The 20,625-nt window shown below is 33.2% G+C and overlaps 2 protein-coding genes across 2 annotated transcripts; one reads left to right on the top strand and one right to left on the bottom strand.

The window, feature by feature from the left end:
- The first annotated feature begins 1,074 nt into the window (after positions 1-1,074).
- Positions 1,075-12,051, top strand: LOC141682701 (beta-glucuronosyltransferase GlcAT14A-like). The gene is made up of 4 exons (XM_074487400.1): positions 1,075-1,718; positions 2,360-2,435; positions 2,531-2,646; positions 11,118-12,051. Exons 1-4 carry the CDS (start codon positions 1,127-1,129, stop codon positions 11,624-11,626), a joined length of 1,293 nt encoding a protein of 430 aa, XP_074343501.1. The 5' UTR covers positions 1,075-1,126; the 3' UTR covers positions 11,627-12,051.
- Positions 12,052-12,097: 46 nt separating this feature from the next.
- Positions 12,098-19,930, bottom strand: LOC141682702 (protein PAM71-homolog, chloroplastic). Its single transcript, XM_074487401.1, has 10 exons — positions 19,614-19,930; positions 17,178-17,334; positions 15,933-16,116; positions 15,106-15,153; positions 14,663-14,759; positions 13,454-13,617; positions 13,076-13,141; positions 12,773-12,823; positions 12,582-12,686; positions 12,098-12,476 (listed from the first exon to the last, which is right to left on the bottom strand). The coding sequence occupies exons 1-10, from the start codon at positions 19,729-19,731 to the stop codon at positions 12,411-12,413; spliced, it is 1,056 nt and encodes a 351-aa protein (XP_074343502.1). The 5' UTR covers positions 19,732-19,930; the 3' UTR covers positions 12,098-12,410.
- Between the last annotated feature and the right edge of the window lie 695 nt (positions 19,931-20,625).

The raw sequence follows: 20,625 nt of genomic DNA, 5'->3' as shown, positions 1-20,625 counted from the left end.
ATTACATGTGTCTCATATTATTTATAAGCCATGCAAGTCTAATTATCTAATTAAAACTATTTCATTATTATTAACATTAAAAATTTAATTATTGCAATTTTTAATAAATTTAGAAAATGAAAAAGGTAAGAACAAGTCCATTAAGCTGGCTATAGAAGTCAGTGTGAATTGGTCGTTAGGCTAAAATTATTATTCACAGACATCAAATACTGAAAAAGAAAAAAATAATAATTTTATTTCACTTGCTCTTGTTCTAATTAAACATAAATAAAAAAAATACTAAAAATAATGTGTCCCTAGAAAACCCCGTGGCTATTAAAAAGTTCATTATCAGAAGACCTAGCCGCCTCCCTCCTCTCCTCTTATAGGGTTTGTCCATTTTCAAGTAAATTGAGGGGCTTTCACTGGTTTTCTCTAGTGGAAAGCCCCAACCCCTTCATTCTCTTTTGTTCTCGTTAATTTCCGTTCAATAAAATCCATTTTTTTGGGTGTTTTTGTGTCTGTCCTCTTGTAATGTGTGTTTTGTCTCTTCTTTTGGAGTGTTCTATTATATTTTTGTTTAGTTATGGTTGTGTTTATTTGGTGTTGAATATGATGAGAACGAGTTTATTGATATTTTTGATGATCTGCAAAGTCTGCATCGAATCCGGGGCGGTGGTGATAATTGCAAGAGATCATCTTTCACAAACAAAGATTGTTCATTCTTCACGGGTTTACACTTTAAGCATGTCTATAACCGATATCCGATATATAGATAGCTGGGGTGCTTTCGGCATGTTTATAGCTGGTGTCCGGCATGTAGATAGCAGGGTGCCGCTTCTCCAATCTCAGTTTATGCGATTGGTGTTTCTGAACATTGGGTTAACAATGATTTTTATGTGATATGGTCAATTGCGATGTTACTATTTTCAGAGATGTTGGTGCAATTTGGATCATTTGAGATATCTTTAATTTTGTTTTTAGCTTCAAATTTTTTTAAATTTTATATATTAAACGATCAGAAAACAAATTATCTAATTATTTTTAGAATCTAATTAATCGAGGATTTGTCCGAGTGTATAAAAAAAAGTACACACTATTCCATTTCCGCCGGAAAAAAGAAAGGGTGAGGATTGAGGAAGTTGGAATGACACTCCAAGTCCAATCGCCAGCACCACCATCATCCTCCTCCACCACTTTCCACTACCTTCTCCCCACCCTCCTCTTCTCCCTCCTCTTCCTTCTCTATCTCGTCTCTCTCCCTCCCTCATCTCTCTCATCCGATTCTCTCTCCTCCGACCCTCTTCTCTTCCCTCACCACTCTCCCCCTAACCACCACCACCGCCTCTTATTTCTCTCCCACCACCACTCCTCTCCCTCCACTCCGCCCTCCCCTCCTTCTCTCGCTTATCTCATTTCCGGCTCTAAAGGCGACTCGGCTCGGATCCTCAGGCTCTTGTTTGCGGTTTATCATCCTAAAAATCACTACTTGATTCATCTTGATTTGGGGGCGTCGGAGAGTGATAGGGATGAGATGGCCAGGGTTGTGACGGGGGTTAAAGTTTTTAAGGCGGCACAGAATGTTAATGTGGTGGGGAAAGCTGGGTTTTGTTATGACGATGGGGCGTCCGAGGTTTCGTGTGTTTTGCACGGGGCTTCGGTTTTGTTGAGGCTTTCTGGGAGGTGGGATTGGTTTATTAATCTCTCGCCTGCTCATTATCCGCTTGTTACTCAAGATGGTATTGCTTTTTCTTGTTTGTTTTGCCTTTAGGACTATTATTCGAGACTTTTATGATGCTACATTGTGCTTTGTGTTTCACGAAAATTATTGGATGTGTGCCAATTTAGGTCGGGGGGTCATGTTTGTGTTGTTAACAAGTTAATTTCGTGTGGCTATAACTTCATGAAATTCAGTTAAAAAAATGTACAGGCTTGGAATGAAATTTTGCTAATGATTTCTTTTAGGATATATGTGGCTAAATTATTTTTATAAATGTAATCGTCATGAAGAATATTTGAGATAAAGGCGAATCTTTTTGTTAGAATTATCATGGGAAATCTCAGTAACCAAATCATTCATTGTGCATTCTATCTTGTGATGTGTGTATGTCTCCGGGGTGTTTTATAGTTGTATAAATGACTCTCGTGTTTTCATTTAATGTGCTAGTTTTTGTTGAAGCATTGTGTGTATATTTTGCTTTGAGCTATAGTTTTGTGGTTTTGGGTTTGTAATGGAAATTCACAACTCTTTGATTTCGTTATCAATTTAGTGAAGTAATATTATGTTTCGTATTTGTTTCTTTCTCATGGCAGGTTTGTAGGATTTAACATTAATTAATTACGTGAAGATACTAAACGATGTTATTTTTTGGGATTGCAGATCTACTTCATATCTTGTCGTATCTGCCTAAAGATGTGAACTTTGTGAATCACACTAGCTACATTGGTTGGAGAGAGTAAGTTTAAAATTTTATTTATTTTTGTACAGTCATGTGGTTGGAGAAATATAAAGTGATATATGCGGAGTTTAATTAGTTTTTTGGTTTTGTAGATCTCGGAAGTTGAAACCGATAGTTGTTGATCCTGGGCTATATCTTTCGGAAATAAATGCTATGTTTTATGCTAGTCAGAAACGAGAACTGCCAGATGCTTACCAATTGTTTACTGGTATGTTTGATTGCTTGTTACACTTCGACGTATCTTCTTGCACTATTGTAGAAATATTCCTGTGAATAGGCTGAAATAATTATGTCTTGAGTTGTGGATAATATACTAATAAGAAAATAAAGAAAGCCAACAAAGAAATGTGAATGCGACTGCTTTTGCACTTGCACTGAGAGATTACAAATCCTTGTGCTAACTGAAGAAGTACAGTTTGGCTTAAAATAGGTTGTAGATAATGAGCCCAGACAAATTTGCAAGCGTATATATCATCTGAATGCTTGAACTAACCATACAGTGACCCCTTATAATTGGATAAATCGCATTTCTTGACACTGAGCAGTGCGATAGGTCTGGAATGTGTAATAGAAGGTGAAGAGAAGCAGACAAAAGGTAACATAGAGGATGCCCTTAAAATTTCAGACATGAGGTGATGGCCCTTACCTAATAGTTCAGCCTTAAGTGATCAAGTTTCAAATGCTATATCCAGCTTCAGAGTAGTCATTTCCTTTCTGTAAATACATACCTTGTAATATAATATTTTAGGTTAGGACAGAGAGAGGCGTTTCTTTAAAGAAAATGGGTAATTGCTATGTTTAAATTAGCTCCCTGCTAATCTCATATTATCATTTTATAAACCAAACATAATATCCAGAAAGAAGGAAGAAAAAAGATGTCTAGGCAATTTAGATTCATATTTCAAAGGTCACCGTGCATTTCGAAATTTCGTCATATGGTATGTTGTTCAAATTATTAATTCTTCTTATATTTAATGAGTACTAAAAGGGATTAAAAATTTTGTAATACCTGACACAAGCAAATTAAGGAGTGCTGAAGTTAAATCCACGCCTAAACCCTTTAGCTCGATCAACATAGATAAAACTAACCTGCACATTTAAGAAAACTGCACTCTTTGCTTGAATGATGAAGTCTCAAGAAAGGTCATAAACGAAACAGTGGATACTATAAACTCCATATTCCCAAATAACAAGTTAAATCAGACAAATAACATAAATGTTTAGGAAAAGGATAGTAGAGCATAAAGTGATGTAGGACAACAGGTCAAAAAGCCCAAAGAAAGTATTTGGGAGCAGTACAATAGGTTTTGGAAGCCCGTTTATTATAATATTATAGAATAGGTTTAAGTATATTATTATTAATAATATATATTCTAGAGTTATAGTTTAATTAGGAAAGTTGATTATTATATATAGTATTTCTATCATTGTAATTCAGCCGTGACTATTATTATTGAGAATTATATTGAGTTGTTTTTGAATATCTCTTGCGAGAGAATTCTACCCTAACCCTAAATCAGCCCCCATCCCCCATCAAGTGGTATTCAGAGCCAATTTCAGCCTTCTTCAGTCACCTAAATCACACCTGTGTAAACCTGAGACCAGCCCTCATCTGTCTGAAAACCCTAGCCACACCACACCAGAGAATACATAAATCCCAAGCTATATATATATATGGGTCCCTATCCACAGCCATAGTTGGATAGGGACCACTTACAACCAACGAATCAGGACCGTTGAAGCAAAAAACGGATGGCTGGGATCGGCCACTGCCACTGTGTTTCATTGCGGCCGCCGCAATGAAACATTGCAGAATGACCCACATACTCCATTTCCCTTTTTGCCCTTTATTTATAATAATTCATTTATTAATACTTTTTTATCTACATAAATATTAATTTAATAAGATATTATTCTTAATATTTCTGATTAAAGATTGTATATTAAAAAATAATATAAAATATTTTTATAATAAATTAAATGTTATATTTAATATTTAATATTCAATATTTTAAAAGTATTGAAACATTAAATGAAATTAATATATTCAAATATTTAATAATAAATATTAAAATAATAAAGGAAAATATTTTGATATTTAAATATTTTAATTATTCAATATTTTTAATAATAAATGAAAATATTTGAATATTTGAAAATATTAAAAATGTTAAATATTATATCGAATATCTAATAAACATGAATCTACCACCGCTATGTTTCATTGCGGTTCCGCAATACTTCATTGCGGTAGTCGTTTTCCTTTACACGCAGATACACGCAGAAATTACCTAAAACTCAAAAACAGACACAGATACACGACCATCAGCGACATTGAAGCGATTTGAGACGATTTCAATCACAACTACTCCACTGATCTTCTTGTTCATCAGGTATACAAACGATTTATAGCTATACACACACTTATACACACGATTACACCAACACACACGATTATAAAATGAGTTTGAGTTTGAGTGCGATTTTGTTCGATTACTATTCGAATTTTTTATATGAATGTGATATTTGTTCGAAATTGTGTTGATTATCTGATAATTAGGGTTCAAATTAGGGGTAAATTAGTTAATAATTAGGTTAAATTAGGGGTAATTTAGATTAGGTTAAATTAGGGTTCGAATTAGGGGTAATTTAGATGGTTTTGTGTGTATTTTATAGTTTTTTTTTATTTTAAGCTAGTTTTTTTATTAATGCCAATGAAGTGTTTGATGAAAGTCCTCTGAGAATTAGTTTGTTTTTTACATTAGTAAGTAGCTGAAGAGTATCATTCTTAAGCTTGAGATTTTGGGACGAAATATTCGACCTGTAAAAACTTATATATAAACCTCACTCACAGAAAAGTGATATAACCTCTTGTGAAGTATTTGGCTTAATAGTCTAATTGTCAGTAGAATTATAGGATTAAAAGCTAATAAGACTGTCAATCCTTTATCCTTTAACCTTTAACCCACGAAGATATCTGGTTATGCAAGACATATATGCTTTCTTATTACAATTAAGGTGTATTCTTTTTTGAATGGTTTTACTAAGTCGTGTTTACTACTATGTTTGTACGCGTTTTTAGGATGTTTTATGTAACTAACACCTCTTATCCGACTAATTTCTTGCAGTTTTTGTCATGCTAATTTAATTTATGTGTCTGAAATATCAAATCTGTATGGTATTATTTATGTGCAGTATGGTAATTATATGAAGTTGGTATGCATGCTTACTAAGCTGTACATAGGAGTGGCTCTAGGAAGTTCACTGACCAAACTAACCTTGTGGGTCTCTTGACATCGCTATGCTTTTTTTTTTTTAAAAAAATCTTGTTCTGCTGAATTCTTTTGTGTCTGTAAATTGACTTAATCACATACTCCTTTTCTCTCTCGATCACGCTCATCAAGTAATTGTACCGCGGAACGGAGCAACTACCAACAACGGACAAACCTTGGAAAGCTTTACACAATCCACTATATCTTGTCGTTTGAGATTCTACAACATTACCAAGCATCCGAGGGGTACACGGTAGAGGCCCCGCAACTTTGTTTCCGTTTATTGTCCACCTCATTGTGACAAGATCTGGCGGTATCATCGTCTTTTGTTTCTTGTTAAGGTAATGAATCATGTGTCTACAAATCATCCCGGAATGTTCAAATTTTTTACATGTACAAGAATAACTCCCGTCGATGGAAACCTTCAAGAAAAAATTCCTTCTATAAATCTCCGGCAAGGTGGACTTTTCAACCAAATACATCTTTGAAAGATAATCTCCACAACCTTTCATACTTTTCACAAGAAAAGATTGACTTTTTTGAAGCTCTTTTTGAAATCGCTTAAACATCTCTTTTGTGTATATCTTGGAGGCATGTATCTCCATTGACGAGTTAGAGAATAGTCTCCTTTCCTTGTACTCGGTGTCAAAATCGGCTTGAACCTCCCGTAAATATTGTGACTCCAAAGTTTTTTGTGAATTCGCAATGAATTCTTTCAAACCGGTCGACGCTTTCACATACTCATCAAAAAATGAATTCATAGACTTGCTCCTTGAGGTGGTAGTCATACTGGCGGCAAAATGTTGTTTCGTGAAAGTAAAAACCAATTGTCGTCTAATTGCATACATATCATTCAGCCAATTGTGATTTTCAGGATCATATTTCTCTTTCAAATCCTCCCACCTACCTTCAAATTCCGTTGGTGACAATGACGTGTAGATACATGCATTAAAATCCGTCTTGAACTCCGAGTATTAAGTATACAAAGTAAATAGTTTCTCGGGAAACTTGCTACTAATATGCCACGTACAATATGTATGGTTGGTGTTAGGCATAACCTCGGCAATGACATTACTTAAAGCGATGTCTTGATCCGTAATAATGGTAATAGGTGGCTTGTTATCGACCGCTTCCAACCAAGTCTTCAAAACCCATCTATAAGAAGTCTATTTCTCGTCCCTTATACGTGTAAATCCAAACAAAATATTTTGGTAGTGGTGATTCACTCCCGTAATTGGAATAAAAGGCATGTCATACCTATTAGTCCGATATGTCGAGTCGAAAGTTACCACATCTCCAAAATTCTTGTACGCGTTAAGCGAACAAGGATCAACCCACACCAAAGCCCTAAACCGATTCTCCTCATCCACATCCACTCGGTAGAAAAAAATTTCATCACATTGTTTTTGCAAGTCTCGTAACAAAATCAATCCACACTCCGCATCACCGGAATCAAAAACCCTTCTTCGAATGTCACGTATTACATTTCGTACGTCTTGAGCGGAAAAACCAACTTTTTCAATACCACCACACGTCTCACTAAGTAAATTCATCACTTTCGGGGTCTCGATACCCGATTTGTTGAATAACTCGATCAAAGATCGGGTAAACGGATCTATGTTGCATGATCTTTGCATGAATTTTACCTTATCTGATGTAACCATAGCATGATTGTGCTCTAGGTTAACCTTGGTTACTTCCCATTTGTTTGAGTTTACTTTGTGAGCAACACACATACGAGCACGACAACAAGTTCGAGGAATGACTTCTCGAGGTCGTTTCCCTTTAACCCTATCTTCAACTTCCAAGGGTTTTGGTCCCAATCTTCCACCATTTCGACATATATACAAACGTGACGATATACCACCATTTCTTGAATGCCTATGACTACTTCGAATAATTATCTCGAACCCTATACTTCGACCATAACCTCAATAAAAACTTTCCGCTTCATCCAACGAATCAAATATCATACCAACACAAGGAACTACATCATTCATATTTCCAATAAAATTTTCATCATTAATTTTATCATCATCATCGCCATTAAAAGAATCATTACTATCATCGGAATCACCGTGAACATCGTGATTCTTCCAACCGAAACCAACATCATCATCACTATGCGTTTGTCCCTTTATCTTCAATACTATCAACATCTATTACTTCATCATCATTAAAGATTTTACGATAAACCCTCTTTTTTGTGGGGGGTAACATAATTAAAGTCGTTATGATCACTAAATGAACTTCAATAATCAAATAAATAAGAAGCCATGAATTTTGAATACTAACCTTGATTTTCAGAAGAATAAATTTGAGCAGAATGTTAAGCAACACTAAAAACAGCAGTATAAGATCAATGGTACAGACAAATTAAGGTAGGTGTGTGCATTAAATGCACGACCGCCAATGTTTCATTGCGGAAGCCGCAATGTTTCATTGCGGCATTGTACACGACCACAAACCAACAGCTGTAAGTATTTATAGTTTTTTTAAAACTGTACAACATACACTCGCAATGTTTCATTGCGGTTGATACTTCCACCCACAATGTATCATTGCGGTTGGGTTGTTTATTTGTGTTATTTTCTTTAAAATTAGAAAATTAATCAAAAAAATTATTAAAAAATAGTTTCTAGACTTATTATATTTCATTTAATATGTTAAATTTTAATTTCAAAATTTAAATGTTTATAAGAGTAACTTAATTATAATATGCAACTATTTTACATAGTTTTGTAAATATTTGGCACAATAGTTGTGTGAGATGATATTTCTTGACATATAAGTTATAAAATATTAATTTTAAATATCCAATTATACGGATGTTAAAATATGATTATTCTAATCATGGAAAGCGTATTTGTTATAACATTGTGGTTGATACTTCCACCCGCAATGTATCATTGCGGTTGGGTTGTTTATTTTTGTTATTTTCTTTAAAATTAGAAAATTAATCAAAAAAAATATTAAAAAATAGTTTCTAGATTTATTATATTTCATTTAATATGTTAAATTTTAATTTCAAAATATAAATGTTTATAAGAGTAACTTAATTATAATCATAGTTTTGTAAATATTTGGCACAATAGTTGTGTCAGATGATATTTCTGACATATAAGTTATAAAATATTAATTTCAAATATTCAATTATACGGATGTTAAAATATGATTATTCTAATCATGGAAAGCGTATTTGTTATTAATAATGGAAAGTATATTTGTTATTTTTTTTAAAATTAGAAAATTTATCCAAAACAATAATAAAAAATAGTTTCAAGACTTTTTATATTTTATTTAATATGTGAAATTTTAATTTCAAAATATAAATGTTCACAAGAGTAATTTTACATAATCTTGTGAATATTTGGCAAAATAGTTGAGTCATATGATATTTTTTGACATTTAAGTTATAAAATACAAATTTTGACGATCCAACTGTACAGATGTTAAAATACAATGATTCTAATCATATCAAAAAATTATGATAATAATACATATTAAAGACACCGCTCTTAAAATATATAAATAATATTAAAATTATGAAGCAGTGATTTAATTTTTTAAATAACAAAAAATCATATTTTATTGAATTAATTTGTTTCCGATAATAACGGAGTTAAAAAGTATATAATTATTTTTTTATAGGTAACGAAAATTCGATAAAATTTCATTTTTTTAGTTATTCACATTTTCAAATTTTAGCATTATATTTGTTCATTAAAATTTAAAATTGATAAAATAAATTGGATAAGTACAAGAAAAATAAAACATTAAACAATTTATTTCATTCAAATATAAATGGAGTACATTCAAATATTTTTTTACACAAAATACATAATAACTTAAATATTTTATTCCGACGAGAATGATTAAGCTTTAACGGTGTTGGAAGAACCGCCTTTATCACCCTTATCGTCGTCTTTCTTTTTCTTCAACTTTTCCGCCTTCGCTTTCGCCTCATTTTCCTTTTTTTTTCTTGCGCTCAAGCGCCATTTGAATACGGCGGAGAGTTATTGCCATGTCTTCTTCTCCTCCGGGTCCGTCGTAAGCCACACCATCGATAATTACCTTGTTATTGTCCAAATCATAGTAGAAAACCATTTTTCGGAAAATAGAGAGGAGAATTTTGAAGAGAAAATGTAGAATGAAAATAGAGAAGTGAATGTTGGAAAAAAATGAGATTACAAGAGCTATTTATAGGTGAAAATCTGAATTTTAAAATTCAAAAAATTAAATTTAGGCACAGAAAAAAATATTGCTAAAGCTGCTAAAGCTGAGGTAGGACTGTTGAAAAAATTGCCGCAATGAAGCATTGCGGCAGGAACACCTGCCGCAATGAAACAATGCGGTGGGTCGGTCAAACTTCTTAACTGCCGCAATGTTTCATTGCTGTGTGTCGGTCAAACTTCCTAACTTTTGACCAGTCAATTCTTATTAGTATTGGCACATAAATTGATATCAATTTAATATTTGCACAAAAAATTAGTTTGAATTCACAAAAAATTATAAAATTAATTATTAAAATTTTATTTTTAAAACTGATAATTTTATTTTTAAAACTAAAATAACTCATATGATAATTTAAAGAAAAATTACAGAAAAAATAAAATTGATAAATTTTATTATTAAAATTGATAATATTTTAAAAAAATAATTACGGTTGAATATTAATATTATTTTTATACTTGCAATATATAAGTGGAATATTAATATTAGGTATTTATAATATTAAGTTATATTTAATTATAAAGAAGAGTGACATTTAAAGCTAAAGAGGCATTTAAAGTTAAAGAGAGGGGCAGTTGGGGCATTAAAAACAGTCATAATGAAACATTGCGGATGCCGCAATGTTTCCTGTGTCCATTGCCACCTGCCGCAATGAATCGTTGCGGAAGTCCGGGGCCGCTTTGTAACAATGCGTCCCCCGCAATGTTTCATTGCGGTGTGTTGGCTGTCATTCCTCCCCAACCCGCGTTGGCTCGTGATTGGACCTATATATATATATATATGCGCCTCTTTTCAGAACTGTTATCAAACACCTTTCGAGCATAACCAAAGCAGTAAACCAACATCAACCATCTACTGCGAAGCAAAAAAGAAGAAAGAAAAATCTGTTAAAAGTAATTTTTTAAATTTACGGTTTCTTTGTGAGAACCCCAGAGCCTAGACTGTGTTTGAAGACATAGTGCTGCTTTCATGCTAGGTACCTTTGCCAACATGCGCTGCCATGTGTTTTTCCTTTGTAAATTAATGCCCGTTTAATGGTGGGGCATGATATCAGCAGATAGAAAATATTTCTATTTACTTCAAGTGCAGTGGGTATCGTATAATGGTTCTTTAGGTATATCACTAGAAGGAAAGATAAAACTGACAACTGACAAGTATGTGTCCCTGTTTGCAGGTTCAGCCACCAGCATATTGAGCCGCAATTTACTTGAGTTTTGCATTTTTGGCACAGATAATTTTCCAAGGACTCTACTTATGTACCTGTCAAACTCTCTTTCAGCTCAGTCTGTATACTTTCCAACTCTCATATGCAACTCTAAGCAATTCCGTAGAACAATAATCAACCACAATCTGCAGCATGCTGTCCTTGATGACAAACAGGAACCCCGCCCTCTCAATTCCAGGGATCTTGATGATATATTTAGTATTGGAGCTGCTTTTGCCTCCCCATTTCTCCCAGATGACCCAGTCCTTGATCTCATCGACCAGAAAATCCTAGGCCGTGATCCAGGAAAGCCAACACCTGGTGGTTGGTGTCTAGGTGAGTCGGAAAATGACATTTGTAGCGAATGGGGTGATGCTGAAGTTTTGAGACCAGGTCCAGGAGCAAAAAAAATGGAGAGGCGTATTGTTCAACTATTATCAGATGGGGCATACAAGTCTCATCAGTGTGTGGTTGAATAAAATGAACTCCCCTTAGAACTAAAAGAGTAAATAAATTATGAAAGAAAGGAACTACTTGATTGGCACAGTCAAATTTTTGATATAGTACACTAGTTTAACTCATTTTTTTGTAACACTGAGATGGTAACTTGTTGGTGTTGTAAATGCAACTGCTGATCAAATGAAGGTACTGAGATGGGTCGATACTCGATACCTTGAGATATGTAATATTCCAAGGAGGAACGGAGGTGCAAATTGCGATACCTTGAGATATGTAACCTTCCAAGGAGGAACGGAGGTGCAAACTGTAACTCACTACATGTTACTGTATCTTTACCGGTTTTTTTGCCATCTTTACCGCTTTATGTTCCGTTCAGCTGTATATGTACTCAATTTTATAACATGTTAGTGGAAAATATTAATCTATTTTACATTTCAGTTTTACATTCGAACTCTTTTTGCAAGAAAATTGTTAGCTTGGGGAAGTTTGGATTAGTAAACTATTGGTGACATAATGCAATTGACCTTTTCAACGGCCGAACTTCTATAATACAAAGTTACAAACTGCCTGCCCTTGTGCAAGTGTACTATTACAGAAATGGTAAAACGGGAGCGATGTTATCTGCTTGTAGGCTTAGAGAAATAAATCTGCAATAAATAATAAAATTTACATCCAATGCACTTGAAAATCTAATGCTCTTCTCTCTCTATATGTTTATATTATTTTCCTCAGTTTCCTGGCTTGCTGGTTACAATTTGGTCTGTGCATAATCTTCCTATCTTTACGCTGAATGCTATTACTCCACTAAAAGACTCCAAAAAATGTGGCTACTGCGAAAACTAAAAACAAAGCTCCACCCAAGTAGCCAACCTGATTCCAGATCAGAAGTAAGAAACACAGCAAGAGTTATGGAATTTAAATTATTTTTGTACTTTTCAAAAAAGTTCCAGGATCAGGGTAAGAGATATCCTATACCAGCTTCTCAGAGATGTATTTGGCAAGTATTGCTCCTCCAACTATTGCAATTATTGTTGCCAGCAGGTGTCCAGCAATAGCTCCACTTGCCACGCCCCACGGAGACTGTATCAATGTATTATGAAATTTACCAGAAGGTATATGAAACAAAGTATTTTAAACATAGAAAGATGAGTAGTACCAAACTTTACCTGTGCAGCACCAAGAGCAATGGTTGCAAGCATGGAACGATCACCCCATTCCTGAACATCGATAGCCGCATTTAAAAAGTGTGCTTCCGGACATAAAATTCTAAGTATCATAAATCTATTGAATCAGATCGATAATAATTATGCATCTGTTTCCTTGAAATCAAGAAAAATAACCTCTATACTTTTGTGACAGGCAACCAATGATTGGCAATTTGAAGTTGAGTTTAGTATAGCAGAGGAAAAATCATATTAAACATGTAAAGAAGAAAAAATAGCATATGATATACAAGTCAAGATGCTTACTGCGAAAAATACGAGGCTAAATGACTTCCACAGAATTTCAAGTGGATTCGATATTCGTTTTGACGCCTGAAGATATCAAAAACTGCATTAGGCAATGAACAAAACACTAAATAGTAAACAGAGATGATTTGTCTGAAGTACTCGGGAAAAACATAAAGAATGCTTTAAGAAATCTTTCAAGCACAAGCATTAGTGAATTATCAAGACACTACCTTTTGTATTGTAAAATATTTAAAATAAATATCTCTAAAGAGTGTCATTCATTCATGCGCTAAATATGACTAGAAACTATGAGAGCAAAAATAAAATTAGAAAAAGTTTCAGGTCAATAAGCCCTATGCTAAAGGATGTTCGAAAAGCTACTATGTAATATCTAACCTTTTCCTTCACAAGCTCTTCAGCTTCAGTATACTCATCGAGGTTCCCTGTGTTTTCCTCACCATCTTTTACTGCAGCTGAGGGAAGGTCCCATGCATCTTTAATTGATTTGAGGCCAAAAAACATCAGGAGAGCTACCGCTGCATATTCTCCAACTGGTAATGCTGTGTTTATAGGGCAGTAGTATTAGTTTCCTACCACACAGTCTAATATACAGATACAGAGGGTAGACCCAGAGGATAGAAGTATTTGTATCCCGGAGGACAGAAGTATTTGTATTCTACAGATAACAATATATGCTTTTGATATCTCACTATCTCAGAGTCTAATGCATCCAAAATTTTGGTGTATGAAGAGACTTGTACACATCTAAGAACCGAGAAGGTGCTAAAATATGAACGTGTAGAGAAAATTTTTGACTGATCACTTCATTTATATAAGTTGACAAGCTATCACTTAAAACCTACTTTCTTCCCTAACTAATTTGTCATTTATACATGTGTATCTATACACATTTGTATAAATAGTATGCTCGATGATGTTCTCCTGGACATAAACATCACATCAGAAATCTAGGCATGTTACAGGCACATGGTATAAGAAATTGCACTCGGACAAATTCTTTAGATTGTTATATTTGAGTATCTCTAGGAATATGTATAATTATCTTGTTCAAGGTCCTTCCTTTGAAAAGATTCTCAATATTGGGTGCGTTCTCAAAAGGTCTGCTGAACAATTATAGATGATTCAGAGAAAGCATAGTACTTAGTAGCTTGTAATACTGCTATGGACAAAGAATTCATGTTCTTACAATGTCTTAAGTTACCTATACTTTTAAAACTACTAACTTAAAAAACGACAATATCTAATAATAACTTGAAGAATCCAAATAATTGCAAAAAATCAAGTTCTTATTGTGGTTCTAAAATCATATGCAAGATATTTTGGAAATAAGCAATAGAAAAATAAGTTTATGTTACTTTACATTTACGGTATAACTGGAACATATTATAGTATTAGGAAAATATATTAAATATATATTATTTTTTAGATATTTATTATAAAGTTATACTATTGTAAGATCGAGGTTACAATATTATAACTTCATAATAAGTATCTAAAATATAATATATATTTAATATATTTTCCTAATATATAGACTATAAAGCAATCAACTCAAAGATACTCATACCAGGAACTAAAACTTACTAGTCTGAAATTGAGCAGGAACTGAGTGAAATATCCTTCCAATTATGACCGACAGGACGGTCATCAGTGATAAGGCACCCATCGATCCCACGAGAACCTTATCATTGACAGTAGCAACAATAAATGAATAAATTAGTTGTCCAGGCAGCATCCTGATACACACACACACATACATAATTACTGTATTTATGCCACGACATATATATAAGCTTAAGCAACACCAGCTCCGACCAATTGTTCTTAAGAAAACTACGTAATAATAAAAAGGAATTAGAACTACCGGTCTAAGAAACTAGAACCTTAAATATGTAACACTGTAATTCACTCTAAGGTAATTCAGCGATAAGTCCTTAAAATGAGCCAAAATGTAATCAGTCTATATTTTCATCAGTTCTGGACCAATAGCAAATAGAGTACTGTAAGTGTTAAGAGAGAGATCATACCAGCACTTTCTCATATTGCATGGCTAAGAGTGCAGCAATGAAGAATGTCTGATCAAATTGGAGAGAGAGAAACATTACAAGTAGAACTCGGTACTTTAAAAAACAAACAGTAGTTCAATTCATAATAAACTGAAATGCAAAATGAGTTGCCAATATGACATTAGCAAGTAAAGAAATAAGGAACTATTTATTGAAAGAACCGCATGATTAGCAAACTTCCTACAATTTATTTTAACAAATTCATTTATACTTGATACTCAACAAGTGTATGTTGCATTTTCTAAGGATGGTGCATGTGTACTTAAACAACTGCCCATTAATCAATTTACTTTCATCATATGGGTAATAACAAAATATATTTGAAAAGCCCCCGGTTTCTCTGGCAAACTCCAATGTGTTATAAGAAAAAGGTTATACCGAACTTTTGCGCTGCAGGGAAAAGATTTAAAAAACCTTTGTCTCTTTAATTAAGTCAGCAGCTTAAGCTTTCTAATACAGGGCTTGCACTTGAAATGCTACGCTCTGGATTTATACAGGGCACGGTTTTGCACTGTGAATTATCAAATGTCATCTTCTTAACTTTGTAACATTAGGAAGATATGGAAGTACAAAGAGTACGAGGGTTCAATATCGGGCTGTGACTAAGGTTTTTTTTCACCCTTCTCAATATTTCGCCATACAAACATGAACACACACATAACGGAGAGAAAGCCATTTAAGTGGAAAACTGGGCTATTTTTTACAAGAAAACAAAGGAGCAAGTATGTACCTAGTCCAGATTATCATTTTATTTGTTATACATGAAGTTCAACTTTGTAGGTCGTTACCTTGTCGCCAATTTCAGAAACAAATATCAAAGAGAATGCAGCAGTGAACCCTGACTTTGCTATTGCCCCCAGCACTGATGAAGGTGATCCTTTCGTAAAAACAATCAATGAGTACACCAAGGCACATCCAACTAACACTAAAGCTACTGAGGCGGGATAAGGAAGTTGAAAAGGAAGCTTCTTACTGCAATTCATGTAAAAGGTGTATGTTAAGTTGGAATGGATTTTGAAAAGTTAAATATTGCATGCTGGCCGAAATCGGATTATACTTCAAATGCAGACATTTTCATGAAATGCCAAAGAAGTCAATAATCACTTCAAAATAAAAATAAAAAATTGCATAAGAGACTATCCAATTGAAGAATTTCACTGAAGGTAACTACATTATCCAACCACAATGTATCAATATACAAGAATTTTACAAGACTTAGAGAGTTTATAAGCATATCCAAAGAGGTCACCAAAGTTGATGTGGCATGACACTCTTGGTTGCCAACCTGGTGGAGTTGCAAGGTTGCCAAGTGGTTGCCTAGCAATGTTGCCAACTTTTGGCAACATCTTGCCAACTTTTGGCAACATCTTGCCAACTTCCTCAAATGGTTAACATACATATACAAATACAAAAGTGTATATCATCAATACTTATTATAGTTTATAAATTATTCAAAATGTAATATATGGGACCACAGGGTCAACTTTTAAAGGTGCTTGCTAGTGCAGTTCTCTTGAGTAAATATTGCCAAGATTGACATAAAAGAAAGAGAAAATTAAAAATTAATATATGTGATGATTTGTCAAGAGATGGAAACTTTGTTAGCAACCCCTATTGGATCAAGTAAAATCAAAGTGCCCACTGATGATGTGTTGGAGGAAAAGATATATTATATCTTGGTAAATTTATCTGTCTTTTGTTTAATAGATAAATCTTTTGGGGGTTGACAATATGAAGATTGTTTTGCATGCACAAAGTTTATTTACTAGCATTGGTACAAAATATATAAAGTTCACTAAAACCTTCATAAAATTGTCAACTCTAATCAGTAGTATGTGTATTTCGGACGACTGGATCGAGAGGACAGGCGTATAAAATAAAAGGCGTGGATGCTGATGTGCTCATCCCAATACACGGACATGAACATCAGAGTTCCAGTTCCACTATGAAAGATGTATAACCATATTATGGTTTAAACATATTTGATTAGTTTATCTATCTTGTACCAAGATTTACCAAGCCAATACACTTACGTCTCGGATGATGTGTCATCAGATGGACTAACGAAGATCTTCTGGCTGTCATCTTCTTCACTCCCTTCAAAGCCTCCAGCTCCAGTACCAACACTGGATGCATGAACAGTAATCGTCCTGCTCTTTAAGTTTAGCTTTCTGACTTCCTGACATGTTACTGAAAACAAGGAGATTGGTCAGTTAGTTTAACTATATAACATTTTAACTGCGTACACCAATAGATACAGTTTGACTACATCAAGAGCTGAAATACATTACATTTGTAGGATTCCATATTAACATATAAATGAATTATGTCTTTATGTGCATTCAAATAAATATCATGCCGACAGAGAGTATCATTTTAAGTTTTAACTTGTGTACAAAGTTAAACACTGGTGTTCCAAATAGGTAGGTTATTTTTGCCCCTTTAGATTGTACTACAATCTTCAATTGAATCTTAAATTTGCACATTGAACTGCTTTAAAGTTTGCTGCACATCCTAGTTCTACTCATGCAACTATAACTTTTTGATTATGTCGAATTTCAATCTTATAATAATAATAATAAATTGTACTATAAATAATGCTCCCTCCGTCCCACTTAATATGTCCCATTTTGACTTTTTAAAGTCAAAATTTTTACTGTAAATTAAACTTTATTGTTTAATATTTTTATAAATGTAGAATTAAATTATGATGGTACGTCATATAAATTTTCTTGTGATTTGTAATTAATATGTTTAAGAATAAAGTACTAATTGTTAGTCAAAATTAGGTCGGTTTGACTTCGAAAAGTCAAAAGAACAGATTGAGTGGGACAGAGGGAGTATGAACATAAACATTTATAAAAAAAATTGTTTTATTTTACTTCACAGGAGTTTCAGTTATTTTAGTTACATTTTCTACTGATGAAAAATTAGAGTGCGGTACTGTTCAATATAGTTGATTTCAAACCAAGTATACTCTTACGGAAAATAATCTTAAATCATCTGGTTTTCTTGGGAACGACTAGTACTTGTGCAGTCATTCGACTTTGACCAGAGGCAGCCAAAAGTAATGCAACTTTGACCAGCACATTTTTTTGTTTTGTTTTGGCAGATTTGATATATTGGCTTCAGTTGTCATATTTTAAAACATTATTTTGATAGTTTACATTGTTTAAATATTGCAATTGTTTTGATAAAGTTTATACAATAATAATAGCTTCATGCAGGGTTTAAGGGTGCAAGCAGAGCAGGCATTTCTGCTGAGAAGAGCCAGCAACAATCAAACAATGTAACATGCTGTGTACTGTTTCCACACAGCTATCCAGAAAATATTTCACTTAAATGGCTTGGCTCTGTGTCTCTTGACATCCAATCCAGTTGAACGAGCTACCTGATTGTTAACTCTCAAATAAGTGCTTTTAGCGCATGTACCCTTTCGATTAATAGGTAGATCATAAGTTCCTTGTTGGGTATTTCTGGGAAAAAAGGCTTTGTCCAGTAGCATAATGAAGCAGCTACAGCTACAGGCTTCATGAAGATTTTAGAGCAACAATGTAATCAAAAGGTGAATTTTCCATTTGGGTAATCAGTGATGGGAACACAATGTCTCAAACAAGCCTAAATATAAGTATTACATCAGATGACGAAGGGGATATAAGGTAAGAACTGTTATTTTAATGAGATTGACACAGGAAGCAGTGACAAATGACTGGTGTGCTAGACTAACAAAATAACTAACTTCTGATAACCAACGAAACAAAATTTCTAAACCAGCCAACTTTTTTTTACATGTAGCATAAGCATTCAAGCTCTCTTAAGTCAGTTTAACCATTAAAGATAAATTGCTTGGTAAAAAAAAGTAAAAGGAAAAGGGTATCTGTATAAAAAATTATACTGGTATTTTTTTACTTAATTTACGTTCCAAGTTTATATTTGGATTTAGTTCACGTTTTAAATATGACGGCTTCCTAAACACAAACAATTTTGGCAAAGTTACTACCTAAAATGAATCAAGCAAAGCATACACGATAGACGTCCAGCAAGCTAATTTTAACAGACGAGTTCATGCAGAAAGAATAAAGATATTAACCAACAATTGCTTTCCTAGAAGACCATCCTAAGTTTCAGCATAGTATCAAATGCATCAACTCACAATACGAAGCCACCCTTCATAATTATCTCTGAAGTTCCATTCCAAATAACCCCCCCCCCCCCCCAACACACACACCCCACCACCAATCCTGAATCCTCTATACAGTTACTTCAATTAACATAATTGAGCTCAATCATCCTCCAAAGTCTCACAGATAATATCATATAAAGGTTATTTTTTACAAAATTACAATTTCACAAATGCACACAAACAACCATTTCACACTAAACAGGCAAGTCTATAATTAAATTCTTGAAATAACTATTATAAAAAAATCAATAGACTAGTAATTCAAAAGGTAAAAAAGAAAGCTTACATGAAGATGATAATAAAGGCAACAAGATTGTTCTGGGTACATCCAAATTAGCAAACTGAAGCTTCGATTTAGTTGATAACACAAATGGTGACTGAAAAACCAAACCACCTCCTTGCATCTTTTATTTTATTTTGGTATTTGAATTTTTAGCTACTGAAATTGTCTATGCCTATACATACATAGATAGATATACAAAAGTTTCAAGAACATGGATCCAACGGAAATTGAGATAAATAGAACTGTCTGAATTATAAGTACTACTAGTTAAAATGTTGTCAGAAGAAAAAGAGAAGAGGATTTTATTTTATCTTGTTTGACAAAAGTTGTGCGGAATGTGTGGGTTTTTAAGTGCTGCCACGTCCCCTAAGAGATGGGCCATATCACATCGATTTATTTTCTCTTTTTTCTTTTTAATTTTATTTTAGTGTGGGTTTAATTATTTTGTTTGCACTCGAATGAGTAACATAAATTATTTTATATTAACTCGATGTTATTATATTAACAAATAGATAACTATTTAGTTCTAATTTTATTTTGAACCTGTCTAATACTATAATTTTCTTAACTGCGTCCACTATATTTATTTATTATTTTGTTTTATCCCAATACAGCAAATTCAACTAAATATATTTAGCTTTTTTAAACTTGTATAGACTATTTTTTTTAAACTTGGATAAATAGTGTATATTATTTCTTTTACCCCTATAATATTATATCTATTAACGAATTATCTTTTAATTTTAATTTTGCTTTACACACGTTCAATAGAATATTTTTTTTGTCTGGGAGAATAGTATATATTATATTATTTTGGATTTAGTTTTATTTATATTTGTATAATTATATTCTTAAAATTAATCTATTAATAAGAATGTTTTATGTTAAATATAATTATAAATTTAAGGAAACCTCTCCATGGTACAGTTCTATTCTTGGCTTTTACAAGTGGTATCATTTCATGTACTTTAAGTTTTCATAGATAATACAATTATGTTACCCAAACGTTAGTCAA

The sequence above is a fragment of the Apium graveolens genome, chromosome 9, assembly GCF_009905375.1.
Source record: "Apium graveolens cultivar Ventura chromosome 9, ASM990537v1, whole genome shotgun sequence".
Taxonomy (NCBI): domain Eukaryota; kingdom Viridiplantae; phylum Streptophyta; class Magnoliopsida; order Apiales; family Apiaceae; genus Apium; species Apium graveolens.
This window is presented reverse-complemented; position numbering and strand designations above follow the sequence as displayed.

Bases quoted from the DNA above. Each gene is read 5' to 3' on its own strand.
- LOC141682701 (XM_074487400.1), top strand. From the start codon at position 1,127: ATGACACTCCAAGTCCAATCGCCAGCACCACCATCATCCTCCTCCACC. The intron at 1,719-2,359 runs GTATTGCTTTTT...TTGGGATTGCAG, and splicing joins TCCGCTTGTTACTCAAGATG to ATCTACTTCATATCTTGTCG. The intron at 2,647-11,117 runs GTATGTTTGATT...CCCTGTTTGCAG, and splicing joins TGCTTACCAATTGTTTACTG to GTTCAGCCACCAGCATATTG.
- LOC141682702 (XM_074487401.1), bottom strand. From the start codon at position 19,731: ATGCAAGGAGGTGGTTTGGTTTTTCAGTCACCATTTGTGTTATCAACT. The intron at 13,142-13,453 runs GTTAGATATTAC...TGATATCTTCAG, and splicing joins AAGAGCTTGTGAAGGAAAAG to GCGTCAAAACGAATATCGAA. The intron at 12,477-12,581 runs GTATAGGATATC...ATCTGGAATCAG, and splicing joins AATACATCTCTGAGAAGCTG to GTTGGCTACTTGGGTGGAGC.